At 40.0% G+C, this 18,737-nt stretch overlaps 1 protein-coding gene across 7 annotated transcripts in view; it reads right to left on the minus strand.

Annotated features, from left to right (window-relative positions):
* Nucleotides 1–845: 845 nt before the first annotated feature.
* The window catches only part of ctdspla (CTD (carboxy-terminal domain, RNA polymerase II, polypeptide A) small phosphatase-like a), a 281,371-nt gene continuing 263,479 nt past the window's right edge, over nucleotides 846–18,737 (minus strand). For 4 of the 7 annotated variants that reach the window (XR_011961418.1, XR_011961417.1, XR_011961419.1 and 1 more), the window contains 3 exons: nucleotides 16,632–16,753; nucleotides 8,868–8,973; nucleotides 846–7,641 (listed from right to left, as the gene is read on the minus strand). Coding sequence is in view for 3 of the 7 variants with exons in the window: in XM_072576377.1 (XP_072432478.1) it covers nucleotides 8,931–8,973; nucleotides 16,632–16,753 (165 nt within the window). In the remaining 4 variants the exon portion in view is untranslated. The other 3 variants (XM_072576378.1, XM_072576377.1, XM_072576379.1) reach the window with 3 other exon arrangements.

An 18,737-nucleotide genomic window follows, 5' to 3' on the forward strand; every position in this document is an offset into this window, starting at 1 on the left:
TGTTGTCACCTCTATCCAAGGCCCTAAAGGAGCCTTCCACATCCAAAGGTTTACCTGCACATTCACCAATATCATTTATTGTATCCGTTGCTCCCGATGCAGTCTCCTCTACATTGGGGAGACTGGGCGCCTCCTCGCAGAGCGCTTTAGGGAACATCTCCGGGACACCCGCACCAATCAACCACACCGCCCCGTGGCCCAGCATTTCAACTCCCCCTCCCACTCTGCCGAGGACATGGAGGTCCTGGGCCTCCTTCACCGCCGCTCCCTCACCACCAGACGCCTGGAGGAAGAACGCCTCATTTTCCGCCTCGGAACACTTCAACCCCAGGGCATCAATGTGGACTTCAACAGTTTCCCCTTTTCCCCTTCCCCCACCTCACCCTAGTTCTAAACTTCCAGCTCAGCACTGTCCCCATGACTTGTCGTACCTGCCTATCTTCTTTTCCACCTATCCACTCCACCCTCTCCTCCCTGACCTATCACCTTCATCCCCACCCCCGCTCACCCATTGTACTCTATGCTACTTTCTCCCCACCCTCCTCTAGCTTATCTCTCCACGCTTCAGGCTCACTGCCTTTATTCCTGATGAAGGGCTTTTGCCCGAAACTTCAATTTCGCTGCTCATGGATGCTGCCTGAACTGCTGTGCTCTTCCAGCACCACTAATCCAGAACCAATGTTAAAATACTTTCCTGAAGAAGCACCGCTCAAGGTGATCCATGTTTGAAGGGTGTGATGTGGTTCCACTAAAAACGCTGGTCAGTTGGAATAGTGTCCCCAATTCTGGATGCACCATACTCTAAGACCAATATAAAGACATTAAAGATAAAAGAAAAGCTTTATTAAAATTACACCAGCTAAAAAGTGGCTTCACTTACACGGGGAGGCTCAGAAGTTGTACTGTTCTCAATTGAGCAGAAAAACTGAGGAAATTTGACAAAAATGTTCAAAATCATGAATGGTTTTAATACAGAAATCAGAACAAATGTACCATGATTGAAGGATCAGTAGCCAGGGGATACAAAGCTAATTAACCAAAAAAAAACAAAGGCTACATGAGGAAACAATTATTACACATCACAAAGCAAGTTGTGATGTTATGAAATGCACTGCTTGAAAGGGTAACAGATTTAATAAAAACTTTCAGAAAAGAACTGGATCCCTGCTTTTTTTAAAATCCCTTTTAGCCCCAAGTGCTAGATCTGACTCCTTCTTGAAATCATATCAAATCTTTGTCTCAACTGCTTTTTCTGGTAACGAATTACACAGGTTCGCTATTCTCTAGGTGAAGAAAGCTTTGCTTACCTCAGTCCTAAATGGTTTAACCTATATCCTTGAACGGTGACCCCTGGCTAATGTGTTTCTCATTCTGGATTAGTGGTGTTGGAAGAGCACAGCAGTTCAGGCTACATCCAAGTACTTGGATGCTGCCTGAACTGCTGTGCTCTTCCAGCACCACTAATCCAGAATCTGGTTTCCAGCATCTGCAGTCATCGTTTTTACCTCCCTAATATGTTTCTCAACCCCATCGCCCTACCTTCACCCCATAACCCTTGATCCTTTTGCCAATCAAGAACCTATCTCTGTCTTAAATGCACTCAATGACTTAGCCTCCATAGCCTTCTGTGGCAATGCGTTCCACAGATTCACTATTGTCCTCATCTGAGTTTGAAAGGGTCATCCTTTCACCCTGAAGTTGTGCCTTAGGTTCTAGTTCTGAACTCTCCTGCCATCGGGAACATCCTTCCTGCATCGACCCAGTTTAGTCCTGTTAGTATTTTAAATGTTTCAGTGAGATCACCCTTCATTCTTCCAGTAAGTATAATCCAAATGGATTCAACTTCTCTTCATACATCAGTCCCACCATCCCAGGAATTAGTCTGGTAAACTTTCACTGTACTCACTCTATAGTAACAGCATACTTCCTCAGAGAACTGCCAACCAGTCTGTCCATCTCAACACACCATCCCCAATCCCATGCACATTAATTTTACACATTAATCTCTTATGTGGAACTAATAGTCCAAATAAACAACAACCAAGGGCTCTCCTGATCAACTCTATGAGTTATATCCTTGATGCATTCCAGTAGATTTGTCAATGACAAATGTATGACATTTTGTAAATCTATGCCAAATCTGTCTGCATTTATCACCATTTTTCAAGTGCTCTGTTATTTATAGTACTTTAACATTTTCCTCTACTGACATCAGGCAGACTCGTCTATAGTAAAAACAAATTGCTAGAGAACCTCAGTAGTTCTGGCATCGTCTTTGGGGAGAAAGTAGAATTAATGTTTTGAGTCCAGTGACTTCATCAGAACCTAGTCACTAGACTCGAAACGTTAACTCTGCTTTCTCCCCACAGATGCTGTCAGACCTGCTGAGTTTCTCCAGCAATTTCTTTTGTTTCCGATCTCCAGCATCCACAGTTCTTGGTTTTATGACTGGTTTATAATTTCCAGTTTTATCTCTGCCTCATTTCTTAAGAAAGGAGAGAAACATGAAGCTGGAAGAGCATTTAAGTAGAAGGCTTCCAATAGCCTCCCTCCAATCTGTAGGAACCAATCCAGAGTCTTTAGAATCCTGGAAGATAACGAGAGGATTCAGAAGACATTTATCAGGATGCTGCTGGATATGGAAGTTTTGAGTTATAAATAAAAATTGGATAGGCTGGGACCTTTGCACTGCAGTATGAGGTTCAGACACGATCTGATAGAAATTTATAAAATAATGAGAGGCATAGATAACATTAATGTTATTTGCCTTTTCCCTAGGATAGGCGATTTCAAGATTGGGGCACATTTTTTTAGGAGAGAGGAGACAGATTAAAAAAAAGGGAGAATTTTTTTTAAAAAACACAGATGGTGGTTCGTGTGTGGAATGAACTGCCTGAGAAAGTGGGGGAGGTAGGTACAATTACAATATTTAAAAGACATTTGGATAATTACATGACAAGGGAAGGTTTGGAGGGATATGGGGCAAGAGCAGGCAGATGGGACAACATGGACTGGTTGGACTGAAAGGCTTGTCTCTGTGCTGTATGACTCCATGACCACGAACGGATCCACTATTTCTAGGGCAACTTCGTCACGTACTCTGGTCTGATTTAGGGCCTAGGCAGTCGAGGGCATGGACAGCAATGATAGTGGAGATGAAAATCAGGGCAGAATTAGTCGCAAGGCTATCAGGAATATTGGATTCTTAAGGAACCAATGACTCAAGGGGGATCAAGTTGAACCTTGGAAATTGCTAACCTCATCTGCTGTATTCAAGACATTTCTTACATTGGTCTAAACTGCTCTCTACCTGGAGAAGGGTCAAGACCTTATTGCTGCATTGAGGGTACGTGTCTAGCTTGGAAACTCAAAAGGGGAATGTTCTAGCCCTCAGTTCCAGGATGATATATAACAAATCTTACCTGTTAAGTGGTTTCTCAAATAGCCCTTTCATAGTCTTCACCCAATACAGAACTGTATGAAATGGAAAAGTTCAATTATTACCCCACCTATTTGCCTCTTTACATAGTTTCTAACCTTCAAGTTTTTAAACAAATTGACCCTTGCACTGTGTGTATGATATACACTAAAATTAAAAGCAACCATTTTGCTTAATGAGTATCTAAGCTTTATACTAAAACTAACCTTTCAGTATACTGTACTGCCTCTGAAATATTTTGAATTTACAAACTAGTTCAAAAAGTTTGAGTTTTCTAGCACTCAACATATCCCCTCTCTACCACCTAAAATTCCATTTCTTGCTTTATTAAATTATTGGTTTCACTCTAATAAGACTAAGACATAGGAGCAGAAGTAGGTCATTTCAGCCAATTGAGTCCGCTGTTTCATTTTTTATTCATTCATAGGATGAAGGAATAACTGGCTAGACCAGCATTTATTTCCCAACCTTAATTGAGAGTCAAACACATTGCTATGGGTCTGGAGTCAAATATAGGCCAGATCGTGCGAGGATAAAGGGTTTAAGGATAGATTTTTCCCAACAATTGACAATGGTTTCACAGTCATTATTAGACTCTTAGTTCCAGATTTTTATTGAATTCAAATTCCACCAACTGCCATGGCAGGATTAAAACCTGGGTCTTTAGATTAACAGTCCAGCTATAATACCATTAGGCCATTGCCTCCCCTTAATTAGATCATGGCTGATCTGATAGTCTTCAATTCCACTTCCCTGCCTTTTTCCTGTAATGCTTAATACCCATACTGTCCATCTGACCCTTGAATATAATGACCCACTCTTGACAGCCAACTGTGTTAGAGTTCCAAAGATTCATTGCCCTCACAAGAAATTCCACACCTCTGTATGAAATGTGTGACCCTTATTCTGAGATTATACTCTCTGGTTAGAGATTCTCTCAGAAAAGAAAACAACATTCTGCTTTTACCTTGTCAAATCCACTAAGAATCTTGGATGCTTGAGTAAAGTCACTTCTCATCAATAACTACAGGTCCAACCTACTCAAAATCTCCTCAGAACACAGTCCCTCCATATCCACTATCAGCCCACTGCATCTTCTCTGGACTGCCTCCAATGCCAGTATATTTTCTTAGATAAGGGGCCCAAATTGTTCAAAATATTCCAGCTATGGTCTGACTAGTGCCTTGTATAGTTTTAGCTGACCATCCTACTTTTACATTCCATTCTTTTTGCCTTCCTTCTTACCTGCTGAACTTGGTCGGTCACTAGCTTTTTGTGATTCGTGCATGAGGACTTCCAAATCCCTCTTCAGTAGCTTTCTGCATTTTTCTTCAGTTAAATAATATCCTGCTCCTTTACCCTTGCTACCAAAATGCATAATTTCACATTTTCCCATGCTATATTCCACCTGCCCAGTTTTATTACCACTTAACCTGTCAATATCTCTCTGCAGACTGTGTGCAAGATTCTGAGAGGTAAGTTTATTTTTTACACACAGAGTGATAGGAGTCTGCAACTTGCTGCAGAATTTGGGCGGCATGGTGGTTCGGTGGTTAGCACTGCTGCCTCATAGCACCAGGGTCCTGGGTTTGATTCCCACTCCTCTGTGTGGAGTTTGCACCTTCTCCGTGTTTGCGTGGGCTTCCTCCAGGTGCTCCAGTTTCCTCCCACAATCCAAAGATGTGCAGGCCAGGTGAATTAGCCATACAAAATTGGCCAGTGTTAGGTGCGTTAGTCAGGGTTAAATATAGGGTAGGGGATTGGGTGGATATGTTGGGCCAAAGGACCTGTTTCCACACTGTAGATAATCTAATCTAATATGCAACGAATGGAGGGCTAACGGACCAAGGACAGGCAGAAGGGATTTGTGTAATTTGGTGTCATGTTAGGCATAACACCTGGGCCAAAGGGCCTGTTCCTGTGCTGTATTGTTCTATGCTCTAATTCTTGTGGTTTGTGTTCCCACTTATTTTTGTGTCATCCACAAACTTGGCTATTGTACATTCACTTTCCTCATCCAAGTCATTAATATATATTGTAAATAACTGTAGCCCCAGCACTGATCTCTGAGGCACTCCACTAGTCACAGGTTACCTTCCTGAAAATACAGCTCAAATCTGTCTATTAGTTATCCTATCCTCTGTGCTAATATATACAACCTCTAATACCATGGGCTCTTATCTTTTTAAATGTGCAATATTCTGAAAGAAGAGTCTACTGTATACAGACATTCACTGACTGCATACCAGAGCATCTCTACAAGATTGTAGCAGCATCATGTTGGAGCGCAGTAAGGATGATGAGAAAAGAATTTGCTGTTCTTACTTATTCTGGCCCAAACGTGATTCCAGACCCACACCAATTCAGTTAACTCTTAACTGCCCTTTGAATTGGCCAAGTAAACCATTCAACTCATGGTACTTTGTGCTTGGGTAACAAACGTTGGCCTTGCTTCATCCCTTAAAAGAAAAACCCAGCAGATTGGCTTCATAACTTTCTGGACTCCGAATTAATTTTAGCAACTCTACTTAACTTCAATCAGCAACTGCTGATAATAGTTTTATTGACATTTACAGCTCCTAAACACATTGTTTCTTGTCCCATTTCACTCCCATTTTTGCCTTGCACACCATTTGTTTTTTGTAATTTAAACATCCCAGTTCTCCACCCTGTCAGAGACCTTTTGTTTCTTCTTCCCATTCCCTGTCTCAGTAGTAGTGGCATTGCTAACATGATCCGTGATGGTTGTTGATCTGAAATTGTAACTATGTTTCACCATCCAGTTGCTGACTGACCTGCTGAGTATTTCAGGTTTTCAGCATCTGGGGCAGTTTTCCATGAGATGAGGACCACTGTTAGTATGGACATTAATATAGATTGTTTGGGATGAAAGATGTCTCTGTCCTATACTATTTATCTAATCAGAATTAAATGAGGATAATTAATAAAATTCAATGGATCTGGTTGCCTCATAAATTGAAAGGAATGAGAGCAGGGCAGTATGTTTCTCAGTTACATTGAATATTTTCCTCATTTCAATCCCCATCCTCTCAAAGCTGTTGAACTTTACTATGCCTCACAGAAACTAGGTACTCCTCAATTCTTGCCATGGAGGCCAATCTTAATTTACATGAGCACTGCCAGTCCATTCACTGCAAAGACCAATTCCAGTCTTTGTTATTCACATATTACAGCACTATACATTGAGCTGACTGCCAAACTGTTTGTGTTCTCTCTCGAGACTGGATGCTAAGTTTGAGTACCACTTTCTGGTACCATTTCAATTCTTCCATAGCAAAAGGTTTCAGAATGTACCTGTCATGAAATCCTTGAGGTTCATACAAGGCTCTGCTTATACACAAATTAAGATAAAAGATATGCAGTTAACAATTTTTCTACACCTCAAGATTGTGGCCACATGCCGTCATGTTTCGTCAGCTCCTGGTCTCACAACACACTTCTTATACACAACTTCTCTTCTTATTTACAAAGTGAATTCAACATTCTACTATTTAGCATTAACCAGGTTTGACAACAACTTGTGCGCACAGTAACAAAAAAAACCCAAAGGTTAACAGAAACATAAGGAATTCCTGTTTCAGATTGCTAAGCCTCATTCAATTAGTGATTTCTTCTTTAGCAGCACGGCACTTCTCCACAATGTAACACCTTGATATATTACCATTTTCTGCCTTTCTACACTCTGGCCCACTATACCTGTTATTTTCTCTCTCAAATACAGTACTGTGCATTCTCACTTCCCTTTCCCTTTGGATTGGTCTAAATCAGATATATTCTTAGAAACTTTATCATGTGACCTGCTATCATTAATTGCCCCAAACAGTCCTGACACCAGTTATCCCAATGTCATCCCAAGAGCAATCAAAAAAAGGAATACCAAACAGATAATACTTAACAGTTAACCAGTCTTTAGCTCCCAACTCAGATTTAATTTCAATATAACAGGTAAACAATAGTTTAAAGACTTTTTTTTATTTAAAAATACTTTGTAAAATGTCCCTATGATTTGTCTTCTGGCTTTTGCTCGCAGTGTCCTGAACGTCAGTCTTCAAATCCTGTAGACTCCAGGGCAATCCTGGAGTGTTGGCAACCCTGCGACCTAGCTAGTCACTTCTTTGGTCTCATCCATAATCACATTGCCTCACTCTTCCTCCAATTCCCACTCACTACTTGATTTCCTCCTTGAAAAAAAAGAGATATATCACCAGGTTGAATGCACAAATAAAAGGGCTCAGCAATGTGTTGAAGGGTCAACATACATTACTTAATGAAGTGATGGGATGTAGCTTCAATCTCCTAATATACTCAGACCAGTCAACCATGTTTACAAAATATATGAATCTTGGCATTTTTCTTTGGGAAGAATGCATAACGCCAAGGCCTCAGATAGTGTGCAGTGATTTACCAGAATGATATGTTTGTTTGGAGAAAAAATAGCTTTGGTTATTTGAGGAAACCGGGGAACTTGATGTTGTGCCCCATATACTGAAGCTGATTAAGTGGAGACAGATAAAGGTATTCAATATCTCAAAAGGCTTTGATACAGTATATAAGGTGAAACAGCTTCCAATGGTAGTTGGATCAGTAATCAGAAAGGCACACATTTAATGTAATTGGAGACGGAGTAGAGAGGACATGATAATACATTTTCTGATGCATTGAGTTGCGATCTTAAATGTGTTAAATGGAAGGAAATTCAATTATTCTCAAAAAGGGGGCTGGGTAAGTATTTGGAAGGAAAATGTTTGTACAGCTTTGGAGATCGAGAAGGTGTAGTAGGATATTAGATAGCGCTTTCAAAGAACAGGCATCCCAAAATAACGAGCGTTTTTTGTACTATATAATTTTACAAATAGTCTATGATTCAAAGCCATCGAGGCTGAGTCTGAGCCATGTTCAAGCCAAGTTTGGCACATTTTACTAAATGATTCACACATGTTCACATCACAACTGTTAAACACAAATATTCACTACGTGAATTATTTAATTAATGGTAAGCTCAAACTGAATCAACTAAATCAGTAAAGAAACTATAGTACATCCTGACCCATGCTGAGGTATGACGAGCAACGAGTAGCTGTGATTTCCACAACTGAACGTTTTCTTGACAATTATATTGTGACTTTAAAATTAGGACAATAACTTTTTCAAATAAAGTTAAGTGCAGCTATTTTCATGCCTATTTAATAGTGGTGGTAACACTGCAAAATTAAATGCTATTTTCACTCAAGCTTTACATATAAAATGACAACTCCAGTTGTGTGAATGAGACAATTAATTATTTTGCTTATGACTGTCATGTCCACTTTGTGCGTAGATTTTTTTTTTACAGTTCTCCCATTTACTAGTTTTCCCATTTATACACCCAAATAAAATTTAGTTTCAGAGTTCTGGATTGATCTTTTACCTCTAATAAGAGATCCTCAAAAAAAGTGCCTCCTTCTCAAGGCTGATACCAGGCCTCAGGAATTCAGCAGCCATTGTATCTCTGCCCAGCAGTCCCACAGACTGACCTGAAAATTGCCATTTAACAAAGGGAGGAGAAAAAAATCTCCATGAAATCACAGCGCTTTGAAGTAGAAAGCAAGTTAGCTTTTAATAGATTTGCTCATTAAAACAAACTTTCAAGAAAGCTTCAACAAATACGTCTATAGTTACACTGGTGAATGCAACAGGACTCCCCAGCCTGTGAGCCAGGAATAACTGATGCATGGTAGAAAAATACTTGATGTACGACATTTGTTTAAAAGTTTATTTTATTGGTGAAAGTAAAGAAACAGATTATTCAATAACCGACAGTAACAACCATTTCTGTTTCTTTCCCTCTTAAACTTTATAGTGTTTCTCAAGTATTGCTGATCAAAGTGGAAAAGGGCCACCAACTGTGGGACTACAATAAAACTATGAAAAACAAGCAAGGTCCCTCCCACCCTACCTTCTCCCCTGTCTGGTGTATTTTTTTCTGAACAGTCTGGAGTAGGCAGGGAAATGGAAAGGTAACTAAGGGAGGTTGAAGGATGCAGAGAGGGAAGACCTACCCTCTCTAGCCTCAACAGCTTGTTTTGCATAGTTTCCCTTACTCTATTTCCTTTCCCCTTCCTTCCCCACTCCCACCCATCCCCAAGCAACCATTTAAAAGGCAAACATCCTTTGGAGCACCTTTAGAATCAGAGGCACAGAACAGACGTCTCATTTACAAACACCGGTTTTAGAACAGTCGAGATTTTTACAGAATTAAAGATAAATGGAATGCTCAATTTTGTTTTCAGATTGGGATTATGTTTCCTGCACAATCCTCTGCACTTTGAGAAAACAAACAGTTAGTCCATATTACTGTACAGAGTCTATACAACTTGTGAGAGAACAGAAATTGTGTTGAACATTCATTTACTGGAGTTTAAGGCAAGTGGTTCATTTGTTTGCCAAGTTTTTAAAAAGAAAAATGGAAAGACTGTACAAACCATTGGTTTGAGCTGAACACGATTACATTAAAAAGGAGTTGTACATAATCTACACACTTAAAAAAAAGTAAGGTTTAGCTAACTAAGCTGAGTATGTGCCTCTTACATTGATTCATAGGATGGACACAGCACTTAACAAACACACATTCTCTCACTCTGTGTACTATGGCCATATTACTCCATTTCCCTCATCCAGCTCCCTCCCACTTCACTCAAACCAGCCAATGTCATTGTAAATCTGGATCTTTTATTGCCATCACACAGTCACAGTACTGATGCTTCAGAGGGAAATAAATAGTGACCCTGTAGGTTGATTTTTATAGTCTCTTAAGATTACATAGGCATGCTCACACTCTCTCGTACACAGTCCAACACACACAGCAGCATGAAAAATATTGGGAAGTTAGTTTTGACTGCAATACTACATATGAGTAAGTCACAGAGGTAAAAAGATTTTGAAACCATGTTAGGTTCTTTAACCAGTGCGAGTTTACTTCAACAAATGGAAGAAAATGAGATTAAATCATATGGAGTGGTTTGCAAGTTACCATTCCATAATGCTAAAAGCTTGATTAACGCATAAGTGTTTGACGTTTAGTAGGTACTGCGAGTGTTTCAAAACAGAAATCTAATTCAATTTTCATTCTTACTATGATATGGTGCATGGAAAGGTGCTTGAGAGAAAAAAAAAATGCAGATTACATTAATATGTTGGAAAGTTGCAGTACTCTCTGTACTCTGCTATGAAACAGAAAATATTTGCAACAGGGTTAAAAAATAACCTTATGGGTAATAATTTTTTAAAGGAAATAGAAGAAGCACTTGCCAATACCACATTTAAAGGTTTTAAAACACACAAAAACTTATTTTAAAAATTGTAGAGCAATTCTGTAGTGCCTGGCCAGTCCTCCAAAATGATTGTGCCTTGACTTTTTTGGGGGGCGGGGGGAGACAGTAGTTAACATTTTTAAAATGATAGACACAGTCATGAGGAATAGTTTTACACAGCCCTGGGTTAAGCTCCCAATGTGAGCAGCATCCACTGAAATAGAACGGAGCCCAAAATGAGAATGAATAAAAAGCAATGACTACACCTGATGTTTATGATCTGTCAGGTTGATTATTGCAAGTGTAGTTTCACAGTAAATATTCCTAGACACATAATATACAAGTCCATGAAAGGTTAATTCCCCTTATAAAAATATGGATAATGCAAATTGCTATATGATGAATAAATAAAGAGCGAGTGAATTTCTTGGTTTCATTTGTTCAATAATCTTTCCCTAATAGATGTGTGGAGCAATAAATGGCCATTCATACTTGGCACGGATTACGGAAAGCTAATTAAAGCTCACTGCTGCAGACTGTTCCTGGCCTTTATCCTATTCAACTCCATCAACTGTGACTCACATATAGCAAGCAAACTCTGAACTTCATGGTTCATTCTTCTTCTCCACAATTAACTATTCTCCCTCTCATATATTTACTATATTGTATTCAAATATTTAATTCCTTTGTTACTGTCTCACTGGGGGGGGGGGAGGGGGGATGAGGGGGTGCTGTATTTTTGCTGGGTCAAAATCTCACACATAAACTGTTACCTGGTCATTATCCCAAACAAGTGGGAGTGACGAAGTATAGTTAGTTAAGTTTGCTGATGACACCAAAATTGGAGGTGCAGTGGACAGTGAAGGAGGTTTACCTCAGATTACAACAGGATCTTGATCAGATGGGTCAATGGGCTGAGAAGTGGCAGATGAAGTTTAATTTAGATGAATGTGAGGTGCTGCATTTTGGGAAAGCAAATCTTAGCAGGACTTATACACTTAACACCTAGGGAGTGTTGCTGAACAAAGAAACCTTGGAGTGCAGGTTCATAGCTCCTTGAAAGTGGAGTCGCAGGTAGATAGGATAGTGAAGACGGCATTTGGTAGGCTTTCCTTTACTGGTCAGAGTATTGAGTACAGGAGTTGGGAAGTCATGTTGCAGCTGTACAGAACATTAGCTAGGCCACTGTTGGAATATTGCATGCAATTCTGGTCTCCTTCCTATTGGAAAGATGTTGTGAAACTTGAAAGGGTTCAGAAAAGTATTACAAGGATGTTGCCAGGGTTGGAGGATTTGAGTTATTGGGAGAGGTTGAATAGGCTGGGGCTGTTTTCCCTGGAATGCCAGAGGCTGAGGGGTGACCTTATAGAGGCTTATAAAATCATGAGGGGCATGGAAAGGATAAAAAGACAAAGTTTTTTCCCTGGGGTGGGGGAATCCAGAACTAGAGGGCATATGTTTAGGGCGAGAAGGGAAAGATATAAGAGAGACCCAAGAGGCAACTTCTTCACTCAGAGGGTGGTACATGTAAAGAATGAGCTGCCAGAGGAATTGGTGAAGGCCAGTACAATAGCAACATTTATAAGGCATCTGGATGGGTATGTGAATAGGAAGGGTTTGGAAGGATATGGACCAGATGCTGGCAGGTGGGACTAGATTGGGCTAGGATATCTGGTTGGCATGGACGAGTTGGACCAAAGGGTCTGTTTTTGTGCTGTACATCTCTATGACTCTAAGACTCTATGTCTATCAACAATGATGACTAACAAGCTATTTCCTCTAGAGGGCATCACAGATAACATTAGCCTTGGATTTACCAGCTGAAGGATAAACTTTCTCTAGTTAATACAAGAAGAAATTTGGTTGTCCCCTCCCCACCCTACAGAAAATAATCTAGGCAGAGCCAGAGTACCCCAATGCTTCACAAGAGGAACCCACAAGTCAGCCAAAATTCTGAGACCTTCTTTATAGGATTTAGTCAGAATTCCTGGTAGTTCATGGATAACTGTAGTTTGAAAGCACACGCCAAACCCTAGAGGGCAAACAAAGGTTCAGCAGGTTTCCCCCCATTTGCTGAAGATATTAACTAGTTCGAAATAAATGGAACAGCAAATTGTCAAAGGACTAAACAAACAGTACGCAAGCAGGGCTTAACTGTTTACAGGTCAATCTTTGACTGAGTGGGGTTTGCAATGAGGAGCAGTCAGCCTGCAGATCTGTCAGATGTACAAGCAACAAAAAGCATAATGAAACCCCCAGAATATGGGAAGCTTATGATTTAAAAATGAAGAAAATTTAATAAGAGTGCATCAGAACAAAATGTTCTCATTGCCAAGAAGAATAGTATCTAGAGTGTAGATTTACAGTAATTGACAAGAACAACTCAGGGAGAGGAGTTATTACTTAATTACACAGTGTTATTATGATCTACACAGTGCTGTCTGAAAAGTTGTGGAAACAGTTTTAATGATAACTTTCAGAAGGGAATAGATAAGTAAACTGAAAGATAAATTTAGAAGGATATGGGGAACAGCAGGGGACAGGACAAAGTAGATAGATCTTAGGCTTGGCCAGAGGGGCCAAATAGACTTTTGTGCTACATAAATTTGTAATCTTTGTTATTCTAGGCAACCAGAAGCAAATCTGTGGCATCAGTAATTACAAACAGTGAAACAAATGCATCGATAGATCTTCATGTATTTCGCACATTTTGAGGGAGGATATGTAGTGGAACATTTCCCACTCAATGTTGTGATGGATTTATTTCTACAATCCACGAGCTGGTTACAAGCCAAACTGTTCCTTGTTTGCTTTAAACAATATTGTACCTCATAGCAATACTCTGCAGCACCAACCATTACCTGGACATCTGTAGATTTCCAACAGAAGAAACACTTTGTGCTGTGGCACTTAACTGAACAAAAATGCCTCAATACACTTCACTGGGATATACTAGTTTCAACGATGAAAGATTTTGCCCATTCGGATGAAATTCAAATGGGGTTCAGTGGGTTACCAACCACTCTCTCACTTATTGTATTAGGTTGTAACTTAAAACACAAACTCAAAGCTACTGCCAATACACAAGAGTACACATTCCACTTTGGAATGTAAAAATCTGAAATTAAAACAGCTGGATTCAAGAATTTAACCTGCCAAAGAAACATGGAAACTGGTAACAGTGTGGTATTCCCTCCTAACAGATTTGCTAAAATAATTATAAAATGGAAGGAAAGAGCGCTAATATATGTTTCAAGTGCAAATTTCTTCAATGCAATCACCTAAGTGGGAAATATAGAAGTGATACACTTACTTCACAGCCCACACATCATTTGTTATTTTAAATCATCGCCTGCCAAAAAAAGTACTAGTTGTTATTCCATAATGCTCTGCTAACTTACCCAAAGTGTTCATTCTTCTTGTATCCTCCCACATAGAGTGTACTGGCCAACATTATTGTCCAACTCTATCCTGTCCTCTTGCTTACCCCAACATCCATTTCGAGACAAAGTAATTGGGCAGTAAATCTGGCTTTTTAAAATAGTCCTCCATGCTGTCCCTATTCCCATTCCTGGCATGACAGTCAGTTCAACAAATAAAATCAATACAATAAAGCCACCATCATTGTGCTGGACCAATAAGAAAGATAGCAGGCTAACCTACACTGGCAAACAAGTAAACAAATGGCCAAGGACAAAAAATAGGCAAATAAAAAAGTTGGTTCTCATGGAGGTTCGTTGACCTTCAACACCACTCTTTTTCTACACAGACGCTGCCTGAGCTACCAAGCCTGTTTGTGACTTGACTGTGCAAGTTATACTCAGCTCCGGACTTTTCATTTCTGCGCTAACATCATCTCCAGTATTACTACTGACAAAGTTACATTTACTAACTATGTGGACAATTTGAAAATTGGCCAGTCTGCATATGTTCAGCATCTATTGGAGACTAACAAAAGAGGAAATTCCACAGTACCCTAATGAAAATCCAAGAAGATATTCTTCTTCCTCAAGGTGACAACAGTGGCCTGTTGCCACAGAGCTACCTTTAAAGAGAAATCAGAGTTGGAATGGGTAGGAAGGAATGGGTAGGAATGGGTAGGTAAGTATAAAATGAAAAATTAAATAACTTTGAAAATTTAGTTGAAAACTGTAGCCCATCGACATGCTGCATCAGTACTCACAGACTGTGGAGTGAGACACCCAGTTTTCAGATGAGACCCCCAACATCCAGCGAAAGACAGTGAGAGAAAGGAAGCCACTTAGTAAGGTTTAGCATCAGACAGTGCATTTGAGGTAACAAAAGACAGACAGACTCATTCACAATATAAATCCAAGCATTATCACTGCTGCCATTTGCGATGGATTGATTGTTTCATGGAGATAGCAGGTAAAAGTTTGAAATAAACAGAACAGTAACATTGTTTGCAAAGATCGGATCTTAAATGCCCCAAATTTTCCACCATACTATGTAGCTCACCTGTGATAACTCCTCCCCCACCGTCCCCCAAACCCCACCCACTCTGTCCCTGTGCCCACTGTCCATCACGATGCACATCATGAGTGTTTGTGATGTGGTCAGACACCCTTCCAAGCACAGAACATGCTGGCAGAAACCTGTCCACAAAATTCAAGGCAAGACTCGTTCAACACCACTCCCTGCAACGTTGTAGTGTTGATTGTGTGAATGCTAAAGTGGAGGAATTTAGTTAAATCGACACTCCAGCTACAGACACGGAACCCGCATCAAGATTTAGCAAACCCTTTTGGCATTCTATTTAGATTAAAAGAGGTGGGTGGGGGTGGGGGGAAAGAGGCAGTGTACAACATGTGGTGGGAGAAAGAAAATAAAAGTATCCATCACAGTATCTGGCAGCACCACGTCATTCCCCAGAGTACCTGTTGGATCTGAATAATTCCAACTTGCAATCTGTCCCTGAACAAGTCAGATTGCAGTGGCTGTTTTTTAAGTGACATTGGTAACCCTAAACTATATCTATATTTAAAATAGTAATAAAAAAAACATAATTGGGTGCCCATTAACTATTGTTAAGCCAATTGATATAAAATTTAAAGTTTAATGACTCTGGAGACTTATACCCAGCACTTATAATTCAACGTGTTCAGCATAAATAACAGTGCTCATAAAGATTTTTTTGTTTTAAAACTTACAGTCATTAAAAGATAAAAGATCTCTGGAATATGCAGTGTACAAAAAAATTAACTTTGCTTTTTTTTTCTCATCTAAAATTATCAACTTTTTTTTCTTCAAAAAGGCACTTCATTCTGCAAAAGTGAGATCACAGAATCAGGTCAGCTACTGTAGGTCAGCATGACTGTCTGCATAGCAACAACCAAAAAAATTAACAAAAGAGGGAAAAAGTACTTAAAATATCACAGAACTGCTCAAATACTTGTTTTTGGTAGGTAGAGAGAAGTTTTCTACTCAAACTGTAGTCCATAACAATTTTTTCATTTTGTTTTCTATGTCGGTGATTTACTCTGATAGTTCTTCCTTTTAGTTGAAGTCTGGTCATGTGCGACTTTCCAACGTCAGGCTTTGAGAAGCTCAATGGACGTCAATCACCTTGTCCATAACGAGTCAACAACAGGAACCACTGAAGTGTTTCTTGTCTGATGATACCTCCCTCCTGCTCCTCCTCCAAGAGTTGCAGTTTCGATCCAAACACAGGTACGCGAGGCAGGGGAAACTGAAGGAAGCTTTCCTTTTGTTACAAAAAACAAAAACACAACGCTGCGAAGAGGGAGGGATGGGGAAGTGGCAAGGGCGTAGATTGGGGAAGTGAAGGGGAATGGGATAAAAATCGGGCAAGAACAACCTAAGAATCTGCCGAGAAGACATGCCCGGAGCACAATCGCTACCTGCCGCGGAGGTTCTGCAGCATACTGTAAACATCCTCTTCTTTACTCAGTCCTTCAAAGAATGGAATCAGATCAAACAACTCAGTATCTGACATATCGTCGAACCAGGACTGCACAGGCACCTGTTTTAACAAGAAGCAAAAACACATTTTGTTAATGAATGGCAAAGTCTACTTAAAGTCATAGAGATGTACAGCATGGAAACAGACCCTTCGGTCCAACCCGTCCATGCCAACCAGATATCCCAACCAGTCTACTTGTTGGAAAATCTCTACAAGGCAGGGTTTTGTTATTTAAAAAAAAGACTAACTTTTGAGAAATGGGAGATAATGGCAAAGGCAGTACTTATTCTCCACTGTTAACTGCAGTTAAGGTAGTGGCAAGATGTAGTTGATGTGGTGAAAATGCTTCCAATTTTGTTGTAAACCAAGACTTCAATCCATCAACATTAAAGGACTTGGTAATATACAACCAATGCAGAGTAATGCGTTGAGATTTGGAGGGGATGATTGGAGCTAAAGGTGGTGTTGTATACCTGCTGCTGTAGTCTTTCGAGGTGCTGGAGAAATAGCCTGCTGCAATGTGACTCTATAGCCACCTGCTTTAGAATCCTAACATGTCAGCTGAACCTCTATCCTGTCCCCACTTTCCAAAAGATAACACCAAATGGCATATCAAATCTGTTCTCTACAGTGCCTCAATCCTGAAATGTTAAGACCAGATGCAGCACCTGGACCTCCTAACTTCTACCTGATGAACTGAATCAGCGTAGGACAACAAGCGTGTTTAGAAAAACTCACTTATAAATGGCATAGAGGCATCTTGAGAGAAGCTTTGAAATAAAGTTATCAATGAAAATGTCAGGGCTACAAGTTATGCACACTTCTATAAAGCTCTACCTAGACTGTTCAGTTCTGGCTTTGGAGCTAATGATATTGGGATCTAAAGGATTAAATCATGACAGCAAACTGACATTAGAAAATTAAGGGTGATTTAACTGGTTCTGATCATCAAAAGGAATAGGTAGATAGAATTAAAATGTCGGTCAATGATTTTATAAAAAGCCAAAACAGCTTCAAAACAGCTGAATAGCCAACTCCTGCGACTATGTTTCTAATGGATCAGGAATTTTTCCAAATCAGAGCTTGATTTTACTCACAAAAACAGGCTTTTCTCTCTCAAACTTAATGCACTGGTCCAGTTCCTAAGAACATGAAGGAGTGGTGCGCCAAAGCTTGTGATTTTAAATAAACTGGACTATTATCTAGTGACATGTGACTTCTGCCTTTGTCCAACCCAGTCCCACAGCGGCATCTCTACACTGGGACAGGAGGAAGCCATTCTGCCCATCATGTCAATACTGGCTGTGAGCATCGTCTTTATACCATTACTCCCTTTTTCACATACATAAGGTCTCCTAAAAACAATCTCTTATTCAACTAACAAATCACCTGTGCAGTCAACTTTGCAGATCAACAATTTAGTTTTGATGGACTTAAAGTATTGAGATCCATATTGTTCTCTCCTGTGCTCGAGCAAATAGGTTAGTAAGCAGGGCTGAATATAATTGACATCATTCAAGGCAAAACAAGATATGCTTCCTCAAAGTAACTCAGCAGGTCTGGCAGCATCTGCGGAGAGAAATGTTTCAAGTCCAGTGACCCTTGACTTTAGATTCAAGATTATTATGGAAAAAGACAAGCAGGCCTGAAATCAAAGTTCTAAACTGGGAGAAAGCGGATTTAAATAAGATCAGTTATGATTTGGCCAGAGTGGACTGGGAGGAGATTCTTTTATGTAAATCTGTATCAAATTCCTATCGGAAAGATGTTACGAAACTTGAAAGGGTTCAGAAAAGATTTACAAGGGTGTTGTCAGGGTTGGAAGATTTGAGCTATCGGGAGAGGTTGAATAGGCCAGGGCTGTTTTCCCTGGAGCATCAGAGGCTCAGGGGTGACCTTATCGAGGTTTATAAAATCATGAGGGGCATGGATAGGATAAATAGAAAAAGTTTTTTTCCCCTGGGGTGGGGGAAGTTCAGAACTGGAGGGCATAGGTTTAGGGTGAGAAGGGAAAGAGACTTAAGGGGCAACTTTTTCACACAGA

This window comes from Chiloscyllium punctatum, chromosome 8 (genome assembly GCF_047496795.1).
Source record: "Chiloscyllium punctatum isolate Juve2018m chromosome 8, sChiPun1.3, whole genome shotgun sequence".
In the NCBI taxonomy this organism is placed as follows: Eukaryota; Metazoa; Chordata; class Chondrichthyes; order Orectolobiformes; family Hemiscylliidae; genus Chiloscyllium; species Chiloscyllium punctatum.